The sequence below is a fragment of the Ranitomeya variabilis genome, chromosome 4, assembly GCF_051348905.1.
Source record: "Ranitomeya variabilis isolate aRanVar5 chromosome 4, aRanVar5.hap1, whole genome shotgun sequence".
Classification (NCBI taxonomy): Eukaryota; Metazoa; Chordata; class Amphibia; order Anura; family Dendrobatidae; genus Ranitomeya; species Ranitomeya variabilis.
Genome location: NC_135235.1, coordinates 672,154,285 through 672,176,060, shown reverse-complemented (window position 1 = coordinate 672,176,060; position 21,776 = coordinate 672,154,285). Strand labels below are relative to the sequence as shown.

Genomic DNA, 21,776 nt, shown 5'->3' with positions numbered 1-21,776 from the left:
TGCACCTGCAGTTCCTGTCATCTTCTCTGCCTGCATTTGTTGGACATTTTCCTGGGCCATCTCAGCTACCCGTTCCTAGTCCTAGTGGACACCGCGTCAGGACCCGCACTGCACCAGCATTCAGATGTGCTGCTTCCTCTTTTCTTTCCACAACGGACATAATCCTCCAGTGTTTAACTACATATCCAACCGACTTACTGAGTGGATCCTCAGTCCTCTCATAGTACGTAACTGACGAAGGCCAGACCAGGCCGAAACGTTTTGCTCGTACTACAGAATAAAAAAATTCTCAGTTTAAGTTGAGTGCCGGGTTCTTTGTATATTCACGTATATGGTTTGGGAGCCTACCCGTGCACCTTAGCGGCTGTGCTCACGTGTTTTGTTTCCCTATAAATTCCTAGACTGTCTAGCATGAACTGCGCACTTGAGATCTAGCCAGAGTAGCTCAATGATATTGAGATGGCCACTCCAGATCCTTCACTTTGCTCTGCTGTGACCAATGACAGGTTGACGTGGCCTTGCGTTTTGGATCGTTTTCATGTTGGAATGTCCAAGTATGTCCGATGCCCAGCTTCCGGGCTGATGATTGCAAATTTGCCTCCATTGTTTGGTGATAACATGCTGCATTCATCTTTCCTTTAACTTTGATCAAGTTTCCTGTGCCTTTGTAATTTACACATCTCCAAAACATCAGTGATCCACCTCTTTGCTTTACAGTAGGAATGGTGTTCCTTTCATCATAGGCCTTGTTGACCTCTCTCCAAATGTAAGTTTATGGTTGTGGCCAAAAGGTTAAATTTTGTCTCATCACTCCAAATTACCTTGTTCCAGAAGTTCTGAGACTTGTCTCTGTGTTGTTTAGCATATTATAGGCGAGATACTTTATGGCATTTGCGCAGTAATGGCTTTCTTCTGGTGATTCGATCATGCAGCCCATTTTTCTTCAAGTGCCTCATTATTGTGCATCTTGAAACAGCCACATTGCTAGTTTTCAGAGAGTCCGGTATTTCAGCTGATGTTATTTGTGGGTTTTCTTTGCATCTAGAACAATTTCTCTGCCAGTTGTGGATGAAGTTTTTGCTGCTCTACCTGACCATGGTTTTGTTTTTACAGAGCCCCTGATTTTCTATTTGTTAATCACAGTTTGAACGCTGCTGACTGGCATTATCAATTCCTTGGATATCTTTTTGTATCTCTTTCCTGTTTTATACAGTTCAACTAACTTTTCCCATAGATCCGTTGACAATTTTTTTACTTTCCCCATGACCCAGAAACGCCAGAGGCTGGATGAAAGTCTGTCTGAATCCCAGAAACTCAGCTTTTATGCACACACACTGATTACAAGCAAACAGGTCACATGTGAGGATGTTACCTTTTGTAGCCATTCAAACCCATTTGTGTCAACTTCTGTGCATGTTATCAGACCAAAATCACCAGGGTATGTGAACTTTTGATCAGGGTCATTTGGATGTTTTCAGTTGTCATTATGATTTAAAAAAAGAAAACACAGTAGTTTGACAATAAATGGCTTCACCCAACCACTAACCATGAGTGGATAAACAGTTTTGGTGTTATTCATATTCTCTGAAAAAATGAGCACAACTGTATTACGCTGCTCTCAAATTAGGTAGCAAAACCTGATGACAGATTCCCTTTAAATCCAGAAAACACCAACATAGGTGTCATAAATGTTGCTTTCTCTTCACCGAGATATAAAAAACAACCTCAATGTTGTCTTCTACACCTAAAGTCCAAATTCTAGTAAAGGTTCACTGGTAGCCTCATTAAAAATTAATCACGTGGATATCAGACATATACAATCCCTCCGACTTTTCTTTGCTTTTTAATCACAATTATGCCCTACGAAAGGGTAGTTTGCAAAAACAGACAGTGTCTTTAACAAATTCCACGTATCTAGGATGCATAGTGTATGTACAAAATTCCTACCAGTTGTGCCTCAACGGCAGAGGATCTGGAGGCAAAATCATCACATCTAAATACAAGAGAAACAGAGCCCAAAGAATATGTATTTTAAAAGCAAGCATTTATTAACAAAACAACACCTTTTGAAATGTAATTAATTATAATATGAAATACTTAAATAACTAAATTGCCTATCTGCAAGCCAGGGGTGCCCTTTTTAGTTAATAAAACAGGTGCATTTTCTAAATATAATTCAGTTTCAAAACCTTTATAAAGTGACCCTAATGTCCCCAAAAGGGCTCAACTTTCTAGCAAAGTCGTCCTGAATTTATCGGTTGTGAGGTCCCAGTTTACAGAGCAGTATCTCAAGCAAAATTTTGCTCTTTCCACTGAACCAGCGCTGCCACTTAAAGCTGTTACCAATGGTAATATCTTTACAGTAGTTCCAATTTAGAAACAGTTTATGAAAGATGCAGCACTTTTCGATAGATCTCATTTTCACCTCAAGAGTGGCCGAGGGGGGTTGTGGGATCACACAACCCGGAATTTTTGCCCAAACTTTGTTGCAAAATTGGTCAGTTTTGGGGTACTTTGTGAACTGTTTTAATACTTGATTCTATTTTGAAAATTCACTAATTTGCAGCAGCCAATTGTTATACTTAATATAAAGGGCAGCCCCAGATTGGTGATAGGGGAAATTAATCAAACACATTGTGCAAGAAAACTTTTGTGCAACACAAACCTTAGTTGTGCAAACATTTTGTGACTTCAAATTTTTTATCTCAAATGTGAGCGAAGTTTAGTGAAAGAGGGTGGTGCCTGGAATGGTCAGACAGATTCACAATAATTTATGCCTTTGTATGAAATGTGATTTTGACTGTTTTGTAACTTTTTACTTGTACTATTTGTTAACCAAATAGGCTTAAAAAAGGAAAGTGCTTCTGTCCCTTAACAATTCTTGCTTGAGCAATTGGAGCTGACTTGTGGAAAAAACAATTTTCACTTTTTGGTACATATTGATGCCTTCTCCCGTGTGTCTCGTGTGCCAACATGATATGGTTAATGATTAAAACATTTACCAAAATTATGAATGCAAGAATGATTTATCTGCTGTGTGAGTTTTCTGCAGGTCAGCAAGACTTGTTTTACCAGTTAAACATTTCAGATATTCAACATGAAAAAGGTTCCTTCCCTGTGTGGCTTCTTTAGATGTTTAACGAGATCTGATTTTTGAGAATAACATTTTCCACATTCAGAACATAAAAATGGTTTATCCCCTGTGTGAATTTTTTGATGGTCAACAAGAGTTGATTTCCTAGTAAAACATTTCCCACATTCAAGGCAGGAGTATGGCTTCTCCCCTGTGTGAGATCTTTTATGCCTAACAAGATCTGATTTCTGGTTGAAACATTTCCCACATTCTGAACATAAAAATGGTTTCTCCCCTGTATGGGATTTATGATGGTCCACAAGATCTGATTTCTGAATAAAACATTTCCCACATTCTGAACACGAAAATGGCTTCTCCCCTGTGTGAATTTTCTGATGTCTAGCAAGATCTGATTTTTGAATAAAACATTTCCCACATTCTGAACATGAAAATGGATTCTCCCCAGAGTGAATTTTTCGATGGTTAGCAAGGGTTATTTTCCGAGTAAAACATTTTTCACACTCTGGGCATGAAAATGGCTTCTCCCCTATGTGAGTTTTTTGATGGATATTAAGATGTGATTTTTGAGTAAAACATTTCCCACATCCAGAACATGAATATGGTTTCTCTCCTGTGTGAATTTTTTGGTGTTCAATAAGATTTGATTTCTGAATAAAACATTTTTCACATTCTGGGCAAGGAAATGGTTTCTCACCTGTGTGAATTCTCTTGTGTGTAACAAGTCGTGATATATGACTAAAACATTTCCCACATTCTGAGCATGAATATGGCTTCTTCCCAGTGTGACTTCTCTGATGTTTATAAAGATCTGATTTCTGAATAAAACATCTCCCACATTCTGGACATGAAAATGGCTTCTCCCCTGTGTGAATTCTGTAATGTATAATAAGATCTGATTTCTGAATAAAACATTTACCGCATTCTGGACATGAAAACGGCCTCTCCCCAGTGTGAGTTTTTTGGTGGTCAACAAGGTTTGATTTACGAGCAAAACATTTATTACATTGGGGGCATGAAAACGGCTTCTCCTGTGTGTGAACTTTTTGATGGTCAACAAGGTTTGATTTCCGGGTAAAACATTTCCTACATTCTGGACATGAAAATGGTTTCTCCCCTGTATGAGTGGTTTCCATTCTGTAACCTTCATTTAGCTTAAAATTCTGTGATAAATTAGAATTGTGGACTTTTTTAAAAACATCAAAAGACAGATCTTTCGTACAATGGGTTTGAGGTATATCTGGGACAATGATATGTTCTTCAAATGTGTCATGTATAAAATGGTGATCATCTGTTTTAAAATTTGAAGACATCAGATGTCCATCTGGACTCCTGGTATAGTCATCTGCAAAAATAAATACAATGTTATTATTGTTTTCAATAATACCTTGAATTAAACTGACTTTTTAGCCATAAAATCAAAAGTTAAATTAGGAAAACAAATTACCGTATTTTTCAGATTATAAGACGCACCCCAAATTTTCATGAGAAAAATAGGAAAAAAACTTTTTTTAATAAAATGATGGTGCTTCTTATAATCCATGTGTCTTTATTGCTTATCGGGGGTGGTGGCTGCGGTGAAGCGACAGTCCCAGGGTCGCTGCTGGAGGAGGCAAGAGTGGAGCATTGTCGCAGGCTGGGATGAGGGGGGTGTTCCAAAGTGCGGTACACCACTGCGGATGTCCGGTGGTGGTTCTGTGCTGTGTCCCGGTGGTGGTGCTGCGCTGTGTCCCCAGTGGAGGTGCTGCACTGTGTCCACTGTCCATGGTGGCGGTGCTGCGCTGTGTCCCCGGTCCTCCGGGGGGCTCTGCTGACATTTTGAGAAAGGCCAGAGCCCCCCGCAAGTTGTCGGCAGATCTCAGCACTGAGATCTCATCTCCCGAGATCTCGGTGCCGAGATCTTGATCTGCGCATGTGCCGACTCCCGGCGGCCATTTTCCCGGAGTCCGCCGCCGCACAGGAAACCATGGAAGAACTTGCGGGGGGCTCTGGCCTTTCACAAAATGTCGGCAGAGCACCCCGCAGCACCAGGAACACAGCGCAGCACCGTCACCGTGGACAGTGGACACAGCGTAGCACAGCCACTGGGGACAGAGCACAGCACCGCCACCGGGACACAGCACAGCACTGCCACTGGGACACCCGCAGCGGCACGCCGATAAGGTATATCCGCATTATAAGATACACCCCCATTTTCCCCAAACATTTTGGGGAAAAAAAAGTGTGTCTTATAATGCAAAAAATACGGTATACCAAATCTGTTTTGTAATTTTGAGATCTAAGCACTACATGTTCAATAATTCGATCCTCCCATTCCTGTCTCCAAGATATCTCTTGGTTAGCACTAAATTACTGTAATGTTCTACTTTAAATATCAAAGGGGGGAAATAAAAAGGGTTAAAGCAACATGAAATAAAAAAACATTAGCTCCTATGTGATATTTCACCTGTATTCGCTCCATATCCTCAGTTTCTGCTGCTGAGATCACGTCACAAGGCTCCAATTAGAGCCAGTCTATGCGAGCAGTGACATGTTCCACTTAGATGCAGCTGTCAAGAGATTTTTCAGCGTTGTTTAAAAGGTTAACACCGATGGCCGAAGCACATCACCAGAAGCATCTGTATATGTCACTTGTGGAAGGAGCTCAGCTCCTGAGCCCTTGCCACACATGATCACCTCCACAATCATGTACTGTACATTATACTGAGTTAAGGGTTAAGAACAGGGTGGATAAAAATCAATGTTTTTTTAAAAAAATCAAAAAAATCGGATTTTTTTGATTTAAATCGGATTTTTTTGATTTAAATCGGATTTTTTTCAATAAACTGCTTTTTGAGGAAAATATTTTACCATCCAAAGGTTCTTCCATCATGAGATAAAGCTGAGTTGTTTAACTCAGTAGAATAAAGGCTGTATATGTGTAACATTCACAATGCCATGCTCTTCCAGAGGTTTCTGTAGGATGCTGACTATCCAACAAGTTTGGGCATGTCAACTGAATGGAAAAAGAAACTAAACCAAAAGTGAAACCAAGCTAGAAGTGTGGAATTAAAGGGGCAGTATGAACAAAATGTGGAGGCTATTAATAGTTTATACAATTAAGACATGCTGCTTTTAAACACCTACCTATTGCCATATAGTAAAACAAAAAAGATTTTTACTTACTTTGGGGTCCCCCCCTCACCCTGGCGTTAGATCGTTGCCCCTAGTTTCGTCCGTGTAACTATGGGCGCACATGCGCACTGCTCTCACTTCTCATTTTAATCGTGATTTATATTAAAAAAAACCTTTTGATTTAAATCAGTGATTTAAATCATGATTAAAATCATGATTTAAATCGATCCGATTTAAATAGAAAAAAATCTTTTGATTTAAATCGTGATTTAAATCATGATTTAAATCGGCGTGATTTAAATCAATCCACCCTGGTTAAGAAATCAGATAATTTTTAATTGATGAAGATAAATAAAAACATAAGTTTCCCTCCAATGGTTTACTTCAAATGAATGATTATACCCTTTTTTGTTTAATAAAAGTTTATAAAGTATTTTCCTTGATAATTGGAGCCCTGTGACGTGATCCCAGCAGCAGGAATTGAGGATATAGAGCAAATACAGGTGAAATGTCAAATAGGAGCTAATGTTTTTTATGAGGAATCTGATTGAAGGTAGTTTTGAAAATTTAAGAAGACACCCAGCCTCTATACTGAAAGTGTGACACTTGGGAGAAAATTAACTTTATTTCTCCCAGGAGCCGCTGGCTTTCAGTCATACATGCATGCTATTTCGGCTACAGTCACCATTCATGGCACTGATGGTGGCAGATATAAGCACACCCTGGCACTTTGACTGACAGATCGCAGAGCATTTTCGTTTCTTCCCTTTACTACCCTTTTATTGGAAAATGGCCAAACCCAACAAAAAAGTGTCCATTTCCAAAATGAATGGCTTTAATAAAGCTCCTTAATCCTAATGAAGGGAAATCTTAAAGTTTCAATATGCCAAGACATTTTGGACAACTGAATACTTCCAACTCTGTGGAAGCAGTTTTGGGAACGCCATTTTCAGTTCTCAATGGCTATGCTCCAGTGCACAAAGAAAAGGCCATAGAAGTATAGATGAGGGAGTTTGGTGCGCAAACACTTTACTGGCTGCACAGAGCCTTGATCTTAACCCCAATCAAACATCTTTGAGATAAACTAGATGGAGATTACGAGCCCAGCCCTCTTGTCCAACAACAGCATCTGATCTCACAAATATTTTTCTGACAAAATGTATTAAAGCCAGAAAGTTGGCATTTGAAATGACTGTAGTTTTGTGCCATGTCTGATCGTCTTTTTTTTACAAAATTAAACAACTGAATGAACATCCTCCAAGGCCGGTGATTCCATAATTTTTGACAGGGGTTGTAGAACTGACAGTATGGTTAGGGTCGTTGTACTGCTGGACCTACACTCCAGTCTCAAGTATTTTGCAGCCTCTAACAGGTTTTCCTCCAAGATTACCCTGCATTTAGTTACATTCATCTTCCCATCAACTCTGACCAACTACCCATGTCCCTACTTAAGAAAAAACCTCTCCACAGCATGATAGTGTCACCACTGTGTATGACAGTGCAGGTGTTTTCAGGGTCATGTACAGTATTATTTTTCCTACCACACATAGCATTTTGCATTTAGCCCAACATGTTCTGCTTTACTCTCATCAGACCAGAACACCTACTTCCACAAGCTAGATGTGTCTCCTTCATGGCTTTTTGCAAACTGCAAATGGCTTGGAAAAATGGATTCTTGTCACTCTTCCATAAAGGCCAGATTTGTGGAGTCTACGATAAGGTAAGTGTTTGTTACAGGACTTTCTAACAGGAACACTTGTGCTGTGCTGCTAAGTGTACTACAAGTTCCAGACATTCTAAGCGAGGGCTCCTCAGCGGAGAGAGGGCTGTTAAGTCAGAGGATGCAGATAAGTTAATAGTTAAACGCAATATCATAGTTGTGACAACTGTGTAACTGTTGTAATTGTTGGGAATTAACTGTGTTGTATGTCTGGGGGTGGGTTTAGTTTAATTAAAAAAAAAGGGGGAAGGCTGTGATTGGTGCATGTGATCAGGTACCTGTGAGACAACTGTTTGTTCCAGAACTTTCTAACAGGAAAACCTGTGCTGCTGAGTGGACTACAAGTTCCAGACACTCTAAGCGAGGGTTGCTGAGTGGAGAGAGGGCTGTTAAATTCGAGGCTGCAGATAAGTCCATAGTTAAGCTCAATATCATAGTTTAACACAAAAGCATAGTTTTACTAGCTTTCATTGTTTTGTTTTTTCTGCTTTTATCAGTATGGTTTATCTCCATGGACAATGCCACCAGGTGTGCATCTTGTGAGATGTATGCATGCCTTGAACAGCTGTTTGAAGGTGAATATGTCTGTGCTCGATGTCAGCTAGTTACTAGTGATGAGTGAGTATACTCGTTGCTCGGGTTTTTCCGAGCACGCTCGGGTGGTCTTCGAGTATTTGTTAGTGCTCAGAGATTTAGTTTTAGTCGCAGCAGCTGCATGATTTGAGACTGCTAGACAGCTTGATTACATGTGGGGATTCCCTAGCAACCAGGCAACCCCCACATGTACTCAGGCTGGCTAGCAGCTGTAAGTCATGCAGCTGCCTCAACAAAAACAAAATTTTCGAGCACTAACAAATATTTGGAGATCACCCGAGCAACGAGTATACTTGCTCATCACTTCTAGCTACATGTTTGGAAGCCCAGGTAATGGATCTAAATGTGCAGCTTGAAACACTCAGGAGCATTGCAAACCTAGAGAGCAGATTAGCGCCCACTGAGCTTGCGCTGGCTGGGGCCAGTGATACGGAGGAGGGTGGAAGATCAAGACAGACAAGTACGCAGCTGGGTAAATGTTACAAGAAGGGGTAGGTGGAAAAGTGCCAGGGAGCCCAGTCCTAATCTCGCACAACCTAGTAAATATGCCTGTTTGGCTGATATTAGGAATGCATGCCTATGACTGGGATCACTGCAGCAGGATGTTGCACCTGGCAACCAGGAAAACGACTTCTATAGGAAGGATGGAAATAGGAGTGCAGCAAAGACCAGACAGATGTTGGTGATAGGGGACTCAATAATAAGACAGGGTCATCTGCCACTGAGACCGTGAATGCCAAACAGTGTGTTGTCTACTGGGTGCTTGGGTTCGACATATTGCAGATGACAGATTGCTGGGTGGGGCTGGGGAAAAACCAGTGGTCATGTTACACATCGGTACCAATGACAAAGCTAGAGGAAGGTGGAAGGTCCTTAACAATGATTACAGGGAACTAAGAGAGAAGCTGAAAGCCAGGATCTCCAAGGTGGTATTTTCAGAAATACTGCCAGTGCCACGAGAATCACTAGATAGGCAGAGGGAGCTAAATAAGTGGCTTAGAAATTTGTGCTGGAAGGAAGGGTTTGGGTTACTGGAGAACTGGGCCGACTTCTCTGTCAGCTACAGGCTCTACGGTAGGGACCGGCTGCACCTCAATGGGGAGGGTGCAGCTGTGCTTGTGGAAAAATGGTAAGACGGATGGAGGAGCTTTTAAACTAGGATCTGGGGGGAGGGAAGGTAGTTATGCTAATAAGGGGATAGATAGAGTAGACAGACAGAGGGAGGCAGTAGGAGTAAATGAAGATTTAGGGGGCTGGGATATGCAAGGAAAGGAGGGAGCTGAGTAAGAGTAACAAATGTGCTAGTAATATTAAATGTCTGCTGGCAAATGCAAGCAGTCTAGCAAACAAAATGGATGAACTGGAGACCCTTATGACGGTCACAGAATACGATGTGGTGGGAAACCTGGCTTGACGAGAGCTATGAATGGGTAACAAATGTAGAGAGTTACACTACTTTTAGTAAGGACAGGAAAGATAAAAAAGGATGGAGGGGTGTGCATCTTCATAAAATCCACATTAAAACCTGTACTCAATGAAGACATTGGGGGGAGTTACAGCAATGTAGAGTTACTATGGGTAAATTTACATGGGGATGGCAATAATGGAACGCTGCTAATTGGAGTTTGCTACAAGCCTCCTAATACAGCTGATCAGGTAGAGGATGAAATGCTGCAACAAATTAAAAGGGCAGTAAACCATCAAACAGTAATAGGGTTCTGATAATGGAGGATTTTAACTATCGAGACATTCATTGAGACATAGAATCTTCTAGTTGTGCTAAAAGCTACAATTTCTTATCCACAATTCAGGACAATAACCTCTCTCAGCTGGTTGATGAACCAATCAGGGGAGGTAATCTGCTGGATCTGGTTTTGCCAAAAAGACCAGATACAAATTCAGATCTACAGGTCAGGAAGCATTTGGAAAGCAGTAACCATAGCATGGTACAGTTGTGCTCAAAAGTTTACATACCCAGGCAGAATTTTTGCTTTCTTGACCTTTTTTCAGAGAATATGAATGATAACACCAAAAAATTACACACAGGGGGACTCCATTTACTAATGATGTGACTTCTGGCGGTAATTGGTCACTCAGAATTTTATTTAGGGGTATGAGACGACAGGGGCTGAAAACAAATGCACGTCACAATTTTTAAATTTTTATTTGAAAAATAATTTAAAAAACATCTATTATTTCCTTTACACTTCACAAATATTTATCGTAGTTTTTGGACTATAAGACACACTTTTTTCCTCCAAAAATTAGCAGAAAAATGGGGGGTGCGTCTTAAAGTTCAGATGTACCGCCTGTAGATGGGGAGGTGGGGAGAGGCAGCGGCGGAACAGCGGGTCATAGGAGGCAGAGCCGGCTGCTGGCTAACCCCTGTGCCCGCTGCTAAAGAGAAATTAATATTCACTGCTCCCCATGCCCATAGTCTCTTCCACCTCTATGTACTGAATTCGGCACCGAGAGCTGGGAGGGACTATGGGGTTGGAGAGCAGTGAATATTAATTTTCTTTAATAGCAGGCACACATGATCACCCAGCTGCCGGCTTCCCGCAGTGGCCAGATGACTAAATGTGCCCGCTACTAAGGGGAATGAATATTCACTGCTCTCATTGCCTATGGAAATGGAGAGCAGTGAATATTCATTCCCTTTAGTAGGGGCACACGTGATCGCCCGGCTGCTGCAGAAAGCCGGTGGCTGCGGCCACTATGCCCGCTATTAAAGAGAAACTAATATTCACTGCTCCACACGCCCATAGTCCCGAGTGCGGGGAGCATTGAATATTCCGGCAGCTGTCCTCGGCTTGTAAACAGAGCATGACGTCCCTGCCATGTGCTGCTTACAAGCATAAATCAGTTGCTGGCATCAGAACAGGACGCTGCAAAAGAGCGCAGGAAAGGTAAGTAGAATGGCTTATGTTTTTCTCACGGGGGTCATGAATACCATTATGGGGATCGGGGCCATGCATACCACGATGGTGATGAGGGGGCCATGCATACCGGGAGGGTGATGAGGGGGCCATGCATACCACGATGGTGATGAGGGGGCCATGCATACCACGATGGTACTGAGGGGGCCATGCATACCACGATGGTACTGAGGGGGCCATGCATACCAGGATGGTACTGAGGGGGCCATGCATACCAGGATGGTGATGAGGGGGCCATGCATACCAAGATGGTGATGAGGGGGCCATGCATAGCAGGATGGTGATGAGGGAGTCATGCATACCAGGATAGTGATGAGAGGGCCATGCATACCAGGATAGGGATGAGGGGGCCATGCATTCCAGGATAGGGATGAGGGGGCCATGCATACCAGAAGAACATGGACATTGGTGAACCTTTCCAAAAGTAGCTGGCCAACCAAAACTACCCCAACAGTGCAGCGACGGCTCATACAAGAGATCACAAAAGACCAAACAACGTCCAAAGAACTGCAGGCCTCACTTGCCTCAGTTAAGGTCAGTGTTCATGAACCCACCATAAGAAAGAAATTGGGCAAAAATGGTCTGCATGGCAGAGTTCCAAGAGAAAAACCAGTGAGCAATATGAACATAAAGGCTTGTCTCAGCTTGCCAGACAACATGTTGATAATCCCCAAAACATTTGGGAGACTATTCTGTGGACAGATGAGACAAAAGCTTAATCATTACATCTGGTGTAAAAGTAACACAGCATTTCAGAAAAGGAACATCATACCAAGAGTAAAATATGGTGGCGGTAATGTGATGGTCTGGGGCTATTTTGCTGCTTCAGCACCTAGAAGACTTGCTGTGGTAAAAAACTCCTGAAGGAGAATGTCAGGCCATCTGTTCGGGACCTCAAGCTGATGCGTACTTGGGTTATGCGGCAAGACAATGAGCAAAACACACCAGCAACTCCACCTCTGAGTGGCTTAAGAAAAACTAAATGAAAACTTTTGAGTGGTCAAAGTGTTAACTTTAATCTGATTGAAATGCTGTTGTGTGACCTTAACAGGCTGTTCAAGCTCGGAAACCCTCCAATGTGGCTGAATTAGAACAATCCTTCAAAGATGAGCAGCTACAATTCCTCCAGAGCATTGTAAAAGACTCATTGCCAGTTATCAAAAATGCTTGATTGCAGTTGTTGCTGCTAAGGCCTCTTTCACTTCTGTCTGCTGGCGAGCGTCGTCATGTGTTGTTGCGACATATCGACGGACGTCGTGCAAATAGTGAAAAACATGTGTAACGCATCCACTGTTTTGACGGATGCGTCACACACATGATTGTGTGAATTTCAATGGAGAAATTTCCGGGACGAGAGAGGAGAGAGAGAAGAGAGAGAGAGAGACTGACCCGGGGTTGGAATATGCTTCCAGGCATGCTCAGAAGTAAAAATTGCATCAGTCACTGGATTCCTGCGTTGCACAGTGTCCATAGCCTCCCGTTCTGTGGAACGACGTATGCTGCAGGAGGCGTCGGGCAACGTTTTTCCACTGCAGACAAAAAACGTTTCATGGACCGTTTTTTGGAAAAGACGGGCCATCAAATTCCGCAGGATCCAGTGCATGACGGACGAAACATGTGGCCATCCGTCGAGATATGTCGCTAATACAAGTCTATGAGAAAATACAGGATCCTGCAAATTTTTTTGCAGTATCCTGTTTTCTCAAAAAACGACTTATCTCGACGGGACTACAAAGACGGAAGGGTGAAAGAAGCCTAAGGTTGGCCGAACAAGTTATTAGGTTTATGGGGCAATCACTTTTTCACACAGGGCCCTGCAGGTTTGGATTTCTTTTCCTTTAATAGAGACCTTCATTTAAAAGCTGCATGTTGTGTTTACTTGTGTTATTTTTGTCTAATATTTAAATTTGTTTGGTGATCTGAGACATTTAAGTGCAACAATCATGTAAAAGAATAGGAAATCAGAAAGGGGCAAACACTTTTTCACACCACTGTATACTAAGAAAATACAGTTGAAAAAAACAATACAAAGCCTTAAAAATTCAAACAAAGTTAGTGCTACAAGTAAATGCCTAGAATATAACTTATTGAACAGTACTAGAGGAAACACATACAGGGACTGAATTTATTCCTTACATACAGATATCGTATTTTTCGGACTATAAGACACACTTTTTCCCCAAAAAAAATTGGGAGGAAAATGGGGGGTGCGTCTTATAGTGCGAACGCAGGCTTCCTGGGGGGTTGTGGCAGTGCATAGGTGTGGCGATGCTTCGGCAGTGGGCGGTGCGGAGTGTACCTGAGCAGGGTCCCTTCCTCAGGATGCCGGCAGCAGAAATGTGTCGACGCCGCGGCCTGGTGTCCATGGTGATCAGAGTCCAGTGCATCACAGGTTTCCCTGCGGTCATCTTCCTGAAGCCGTGGGCCGCCAGAGGCTTCAGGAAATTGGCCGTCGGAGGCTGCGCGAGCGCAGATTGATATCTCTTGGCTTCAGGAAAATGGCCACCGAGATCTCCAAGCTCCTGCTCCATGCTCTGCCTCACCACCGACATAGGACCCGCAGCATCGCACTCGGGACAGCAGCATTGAACCACTTCTGCCGCTGCCGGCTTCCTGAGGAAGGGACCATGCTTTCTGTGACCCCGTTGTACCACTGCCGGCCCTCAGGTAAGATACATTATAATAATAATTTTATTTCTATAGCGCCAACATATTCTGCAGCACTTTACATTTTACAGGGGACTTGTACAGACAATAGACATTAAGCATAATTTAAAATTCAAACAATAAGACAAACCCCCATCTCATAAAAATCTTTTCTCTGCTATTTTCCACCCCAAAACTTGGTGTGCGTCTTATGGTCCAGTGCATCTTATTTATAGTCCAAAAAATAAGGTAATTACAGGCCGTGTGTATTTAGTCCTGTCTATTACCTGGTGATGTGATGGGCCGGGGAACCTCCATCATGACGTCTTTGTACAGATCTTTGTGTCCTTCTAAATACTCCCACTCCTCCATGGAGAAATAGACGGCGACATCCTGACACCTTATAGGAACCTGACACATACAATGATACCGTCATTACCCCGATCCCTTCATAGCGTTACTATATAATGTCCCAGCATTCCCACCAGTGTCACCTCTCCAGTCAGCAGCTCAACCATCTTGTAGGTAAGTTCTAGGATCTTCTGGTCATTGATGTCCTCATGTATCAGGGGGTGAGGTGAAGGCCCAGTGATTGGACTCAGGGGTCTTTCCCATCCCTCAGACACAGGGTCCTGACAGAGCTCACTAGAGGTCTTCTTCACTATTGTGTAATCCTGTTTATGGAGCGACACATTAATAAATCTCACTACAGACATTTCCAGAGTCCTCACCTCTCCAGTTCTGCCCATCTGTTATTCCCATAGATAAGAATGATGTAATGTGATGTCATCAGAATCTCTCACCTCTCCAGTAAGCCAGAAGAGGATCTCTAGGGTGAGGTGTAATATCATCTCCTCCATCTTATCCCTGTCCTTGCCCATCCTAAACAGATGAATCAGGAAATGTTTCCACTGATATGGTCCGATATTGTAAAGACCTAAATGGGGAGAAAATGAGCAGATGTAAAATCATTAGAGAGGGGAAAGTCGAGTGAGGGGGAGGCCAATTAATAGAGAATTATAGTAGTCCAGGTGGAAGTGGATCAGGGCAACAGTGAGGGTTTTTGTTGTTTCCATGGTGAGAAAAGGGTGGATTCTAGAGATGTTCTTTAGGTGTAAGCGGCACGAGTGGGCAAGAGATTGTATATGGGAAGTGAAGGAGAGATTGGTGTCAAACAAAACACCCAGGCATCACGCCTGCTGCCGGGGTGTTATTATGGTACCACCCACGGAGAGGGAAATGTCAGATTTAGGTAGGTTAGTAGATGGAGCAGAAGAAGATCAGTTTTGAAGAGGTTGAGTTTCAGATAGAGGGTCGACATGATGTCAGAGACTGCGGACAGACAGTCACTGGCGTTTTGTAGTAGGGCAGGAGTAAGGTCAGGAGATGATGTATATAGTTGTGTGTCATCAGCAATAATGATGGTACTGAAAGCCAAATCTGCTGATGGTCTGTCCAATTGGGGCCGTGTAGAGAGAGAAGAGAAGTGGCCCAAGGACTGAGCCCTAAGGTACCCCGACTGTGAGAGTGAGAGGAAGAGGAGATGAAGTGGAGCCAGCGAACAGAACACTCACTGAAGGAGCTGTCAGAAAGATCGGATGAGAACCAGGAGAGGGCAGTATCCTTAATGCCTAGTGACTGGAGACTAGAGAGTAGGAGATGGTGGTCACAGTGTCAAAAGCTGCAGAGAGGTCGAGAAAAATTAGCAGAGAGTGGTCACCGTTACACTTTGCTGTCAGAAGGTCATTGGTCACTTTGATGAGTACAGTTTCTGTCAAATGTAGGGGGTGGAAACCGGACTGTGAAGGGTCTAGGAGAGAGTGAGTGGAGAGGTAACGGGTAAGGCGGGTGTAGACCAGGCACTCCAAGAGTTTAGAGATTAAGGGGAGGTTGGAGACTGCTCTGTATTTGTGCAGGATGGATCGAGAGAGGGTTTCTTTAATAATGGAGTAATGATAAAGTGTTTGAAGGAGGGTGGGAAGATGCCCGAGGAGAGGGAGAGATTAAAGATTGTAGTTAGGGGAGTTGTGACGACCGGAGATACTGGAGGAGATGTGAGGGAATGGGGTCAGTAGTGCATGTAGTCGGACGAGAAGAAGAGAGGAGCCTGGAGACTTCTTCTGTGATGGGATCAAATGTGGAGAGTGAGCCAGGGGAAATGCAGGGAGGGATGGGAGTCACAGCACTTAGTGGCTGGGAGCAGATTTTCTGTTGAATATTATCTATTTTCTCTATAAAGTGGGAGGCCACGTCATCAGCACAAAGGTCTGTGATAGAGGCTTGTGCTTTTGGCCTGAGGAGGGAGTGAAAGGTGTAAAAAAGTTTCTTGGGGTTGTTGGACAGTGAGGAGATCAGGGTGGTGTAGTAGGTCTGTTTGGCGAGGTGAAGGGTAGAATTATAGGTTCTTAACATACCATATTTTTCGCATTATAAGACACACCCCAAACTTTGAGGAAAAAAATACAAATTTTTTGTTTTAATAAAATGGTGGTGCTCCTTATAATCCATTGCTTACTGGGTGTGGTGGCTGCGGTGAAGCGGGGTGCCAGGGCCGCTGCTTGAGGTGCAGGATGGGATGAGGGGTGTTCCAATGTGTGGCGCACCGCTGCGGCTTCCCAGTAACAAACACTGTTACGTTACAGCTTTTTTCAACACCTGCCTAAAACTTATTTACAGTGATACATATGCCCAGAGACTGCCCCCTGTTGTCAGCTGCAATCTGTGAGGGAATCCAGGTCACTGTTTATTACTCTAAAGCAGTGTTTCCCAAACTCCAGTCCTCACGGACCCCAACAGGTCATGTTTTCAGGATTTCCATAGTGCTGCACAAGTGAGAGAACTCCTGATACTTCCATCACCTGTGCAATACTAAGGAAATCTTGAAAACATGACCTGTTGGGGTCCGTAAGGACTGAAGTTTGGAAAACACTGCTCTAAAAAGTCACCACAGTTCTCACTGAAATTGGTAACCTGTCCATGTCAAATAGTAAAAAAAAAAACACGCACTGGGTCCTCCAAATAGAAAGATGCACTTTGCTCCAGGTACCTGCTGTGACATTAGCTGCGGGTGTCTCCGGTGCTACGGGGGTGTCTGGCACTGCTGGCGGTGCCAAGGGGTGTCCGGCGCTGCGGGTTCTCGGGCGGTGCTGGCTGGCGGTGCTCATGCTGGTCTCCGGTGGAGCCCCCGGCAATTCCATGCGCAGATGGAGATCTCGGGAGATGAGATATGAGATCTCAGTGCTGAAATCTCATCTCCCGAGATCTTAGCAGCCATTTTCCCGAAGTCCATCGCACAGGAGGAAACCCATGGAACTGCCACGGGCTCGAACGGAGACCAGCATGAGCACCACCGGGCAGCACCACTCGACACCCCCGCAGCGCCGGACACCACCCACAGCGCCGACACCCCTGTGGCACCGCCAGCTGCGCCGGACACTCCCTCATCCAGCCTGTGGCCTGCAGCAACGCTACTGGGTAAGGTATATCCGCATTATAAGACGCACCCCCATTTTCCCCCCAAGTTTGGGGGGAAAAAAGTGTGTCTTATGATCTGAAAAATACGGTAAATTTGAAGTGGATGAAGTCTTCTGGTGTGCGAGTTTTCCTCCATAACCGTTCAGCACTTCTAGAGCATTGCTGGAGAAGACGAGTTTGTGATGTGAGTCAGGGCTGTTTCACCCTATGCTGTGCATTTCAAGCTCTTTAAGCACTTAGAAAGCCTCAGTATTGTTTGTCCATCATAGTCGAAGATGACCATGACTTCAGGGTTTAGAGGATAGGTGGCTGTGGGTCCAGAGGTCACGGATGAGGCGAAACCGAGTTGTGAAGGCTCACTCACTTCCAAGATATAAGTAGATATAGATACTTCTTCTGCCTGGCGCACAGCTCTCTATCTTTTTGCCTCAAAGAGTCTCCTATCTTCAGCTGCACTTACTCCTGTAGTGATCCTGACTCACCAAGTTGCACGTACTCCTGAGGTGATCCTGACATGCCAAGGTGTACAAGGGCAATCTTCTCCCATTAGTTGATGTCGACTCCCAGGTTTTTGAGGGATGCTTTAAGGCAGTCTTTGTAATGTTTCTTCTACCTCCCGACTGTTCGCTTTCCCTGACATAGTTCTCCGTACAGCAGTTGTTTAGGAAAACGACTCTGGCATTCTGACCACATGTCCAGCCCGCCTGGCTTGGGAGGTCAGGAGAGTGTAAACACTACAGAGCCTAGCTTCTTCCAAGATTGCCTTGTCGGGGTCATTGTCTTGCTTACGGATTTGGTGAATTCTGCGGAAGCAACACAAGTGAAAGTGATTGATCCATTTCACATTTCGGCTGTAGACAGTTCATATCTCGCTGGCATAGACAAGTGTAGACCTTAGCTTGGTTGTAAGGCCGAGTACCTTTCCGTTCGCAGACATTCTTACGCATTCTCCCAAAGACAGCGTTGGCTTTGGCAATTTTGATGTTGACCTCAGCATTCATGGTCACTAAATGGGAGAGTGTGCTGCTCAGGTAGATAAAGTTGTTGGCCGATTTGAGATTGTGATCCTTCACCGTAATGAGTGACTCCTCGTATGGTTTTCCTGGAGCAGGTTGGTACATATTATCAATACTAGAAAGCCTGAAGTTAAGACCAAAGTTGTTGCAAGCTTATGAAAAAAACGTCCATGTCATACTGCATCTGTTGCTCTGTGCTGGCGATGAGAGCACAATCATCAGCAAACAAGAAGTCACAGATAAGGCTGGGTTCATACTGCATTCTGGCAGTCCGTTAGACAGACTGTGTTACACCGCTGCATAACGCGGTGTATCGCAGTCCGTTAACACTGCCATTAACCCCTATTTCGGGTGCATCGCCAACGCATGCCATAATGGGTGTGCGCTAGCGATTTGCCGTCATTGAGTGATGGACCCTCGGACGCAAGCTGCAGAGTTTTCGGGTCCGTCACCGCTAGCACAGATAAAGCTAGCAGATGCTCTATCTGCGCTAGGGCGATCACATTTCGGCACTTAACGCATGCGTTGAACAGGCTGCTTTAACGCAATGTGAACCTAGCCTAACAGTCTCATGCACCTTTGTAACAGCCTTAAATCACGATGCTGAAGTTGGTTTCTTATTAGTGATGAGCGAATGTACTCGTTACTCGAGATTTCTCAAGCATGCTCGGGGGTCCTCCGAGTATTTTTTAGTGCTTGGAGATTTAGTTTTTCTTGCCGCAGCTGAATGATTTACATCTGTTAGCCAGAGGATGACAAATGTTCTTTCATGCCCTCACAAAACTGAGCTACACAGTGTGTATAGAAGAATATCCTACATACTCCCCTATTACCTCTATGTGTAGAAATTCCAATATGTGACCTCTATCAGTTAGACCGCAGAGTAGCAATGTAGATACACATTAATGATATAATAACAAGTAACTGATATCTCTATATACAGCACAGCTATAGTATAATAAATCTCCGCCTCACAGAGGTCCCTACACATATGATGGCCAGATAAATGTATAAATTTAGAAAAAAACAAAACAAAAAACCATCACCCTCAAAACAAACATAATGGACCAAATAGTGACTCACAATTGATACAGCCCATAAGGCTCTCTACCATATTTGGATTTGATTATTTGAGTTAGATAACGACTCCCAGATCATGAAAACCTTTTTGATTCATGTACCAGGTTAAATTGAATTACCTCTGAGGTTCATCAGGAGAAAAGGTATAACCAAAGTACTTATCTCATAACTGCAAACATGAGCCAAGGTGGATGGATTAGATGAGATAAAAGTGCTGGAGACGATCCCCCATTCAGATATGATGCTTTTTTGTGAGGGCATGAAAGAACATTTGTCATACTCTCGCTACATATAGGTTTAAGATATCTTCTACCAGGCTACACACATTTTTGTGCAACAGTAAGAGTCACAGACAGAATCTTCCTTTAGATAGTTATCAGTAATATCGAATCCAATTTAGGGCAGTGGTCCAATACAGCACTTTTGCTTAATGTTATCAGAATTTTGCTAGTGGACGACAATCTTTTCAGCTGCCTTCTAAAAAATAAAAAGGAAAGATCTAAAATACTGCACACATATTTCTCCTCTTTCTCACCTACCTATTCACCATCTACCTCACTCCCTGCCACCACAGGGCCCAATAGGGTGAGCAGGGAGAGCCGCCGAGCAGCGGGGGCGCCAGTGCGCAGGTTTAGGGTGCCAACCTCCGCTGGTAGGTAGGTTGAGATAGGCCAGTTTAGGGGCAGGCACTCCCCCTGGTTGTTTTCTAATTTGGGTGTTGGTATGATGCTAATGAGTTATGCCATTAAGGCTTTTATTAAATTGTAAATAAAGATTTAATTTTTTTTAAATGAGAAATAAAGATTGAAGGGATATCTGTGAGCTAAGGAATGATTTAATTCCTCTGGTACATTAATGTCAAGTTGTTAGAGAAGTTATATACAATGCAGCCAGGTGCCCTGATGTGAACACACTTAAAAACAGCTACAAAAATTATAAAACTGGCACAAAAATGGGCATCAAAGTGGGCACCGAAGGGTGTTAATGAAAGGGTTAAATGACTTTAGGCCACTGATATCACACTGTAGACATATAGAACAGGAGCCCCACATCAAAACCAAGTCTCTCCCGCCTGGCCCAAATGGGTTCATCAGAACTGGCATCAAAGTGGGCAGACAGTCGATTTTGGCCATTTGAATAAGTGATGTTTTTAAAGGGTTAAATGACTTTTGGCCACTGATCCCCCCCCTTACATACATTGTGATGGCCCACGTCAAACCCTGGTCACTACAGCCTGGCCCAAAAGTGTTCTGGGCATCAGAATTGGCATCTTAGTGGGCAAACAGCCCATTTTCACAGATTTGAATAAGTAACTGGAGTTTGAGGGTATGTTTCCACAGTCCGGATTGGCAGTGCTTTGGACGCAGTTCAGTCCAAAGCGCTGCCGGCTTTTGTATGTGCGGTGATTCCGCATGTGTTCATTGAACCATGAGAAATCACAGCATCATATACATAGGACGGTGATGTTTATCTTGCGGAGACTGAGCATCTCCGCAAGATAAATAGACATACTGCGGTCTAGAAAGACGCGGCACATGTCCGGTTATGCTGGGAAGCTGGAGGCATCTCTGCACACATAGTGGAGATGGGATTTCATAAAATCCCATCAACTATGCTGTAACATCTGGACGTTGTGACTGTACGCAGCGTCCAATCCGCAGCGAATACTGACCGTGGAAACATACCCTAAGGAGTTAAATGATTTTGGGCCAACGTTATTTAACCCCTTAAAAACATCAGTTACTTATTCAAATCTGTGAAAATTGACTGTCTGCCCACTTTGATGCCAGTACTGATGCCCAAAACCTATTTGGGCCAGGCTAGAGGGACCTGGGTTTGATGCACGGCATCAATGTCTGTGTATTCTTAGTGTGAGATCAGTGGGCCAAAGTCATTTAACCCTTTCTTTAATGCCCTTACAGTCAATCCCATGGCGTAAGCCACATCTGGGGGATATATAGTTTACAACCGGGAGCGGTGCAAATGCTATCACCCTGGCTGTAAACCACTGATGAATGAATGAGAAGCTGCCAGCGTTAGCATCAGTGATGTCACCGCAGCCTCCCAACCTGACCTGCGATGACCTCGGCAATGTGGGAAAA

The 21,776-nt window shown here is 43.6% G+C and overlaps 1 protein-coding gene across 1 annotated transcript in view; it reads right to left on the bottom strand.

Moving 5' to 3' along the window:
• Positions 1 to 2,036: 2,036 nt before the first annotated feature.
• LOC143766294 (uncharacterized) overlaps positions 2,037 to 21,776 on the bottom strand; it is a 57,999-nt gene continuing 38,259 nt past the window's right edge. The window contains exon 8 of the mRNA XM_077253860.1: positions 2,037 to 4,235. Coding sequence (XP_077109975.1) covers positions 3,085 to 4,235 — 1,151 coding nt within the window. The 3' untranslated portion in view covers positions 2,037 to 3,084. The remainder of the gene's footprint in view (positions 4,236 to 21,776) is intronic.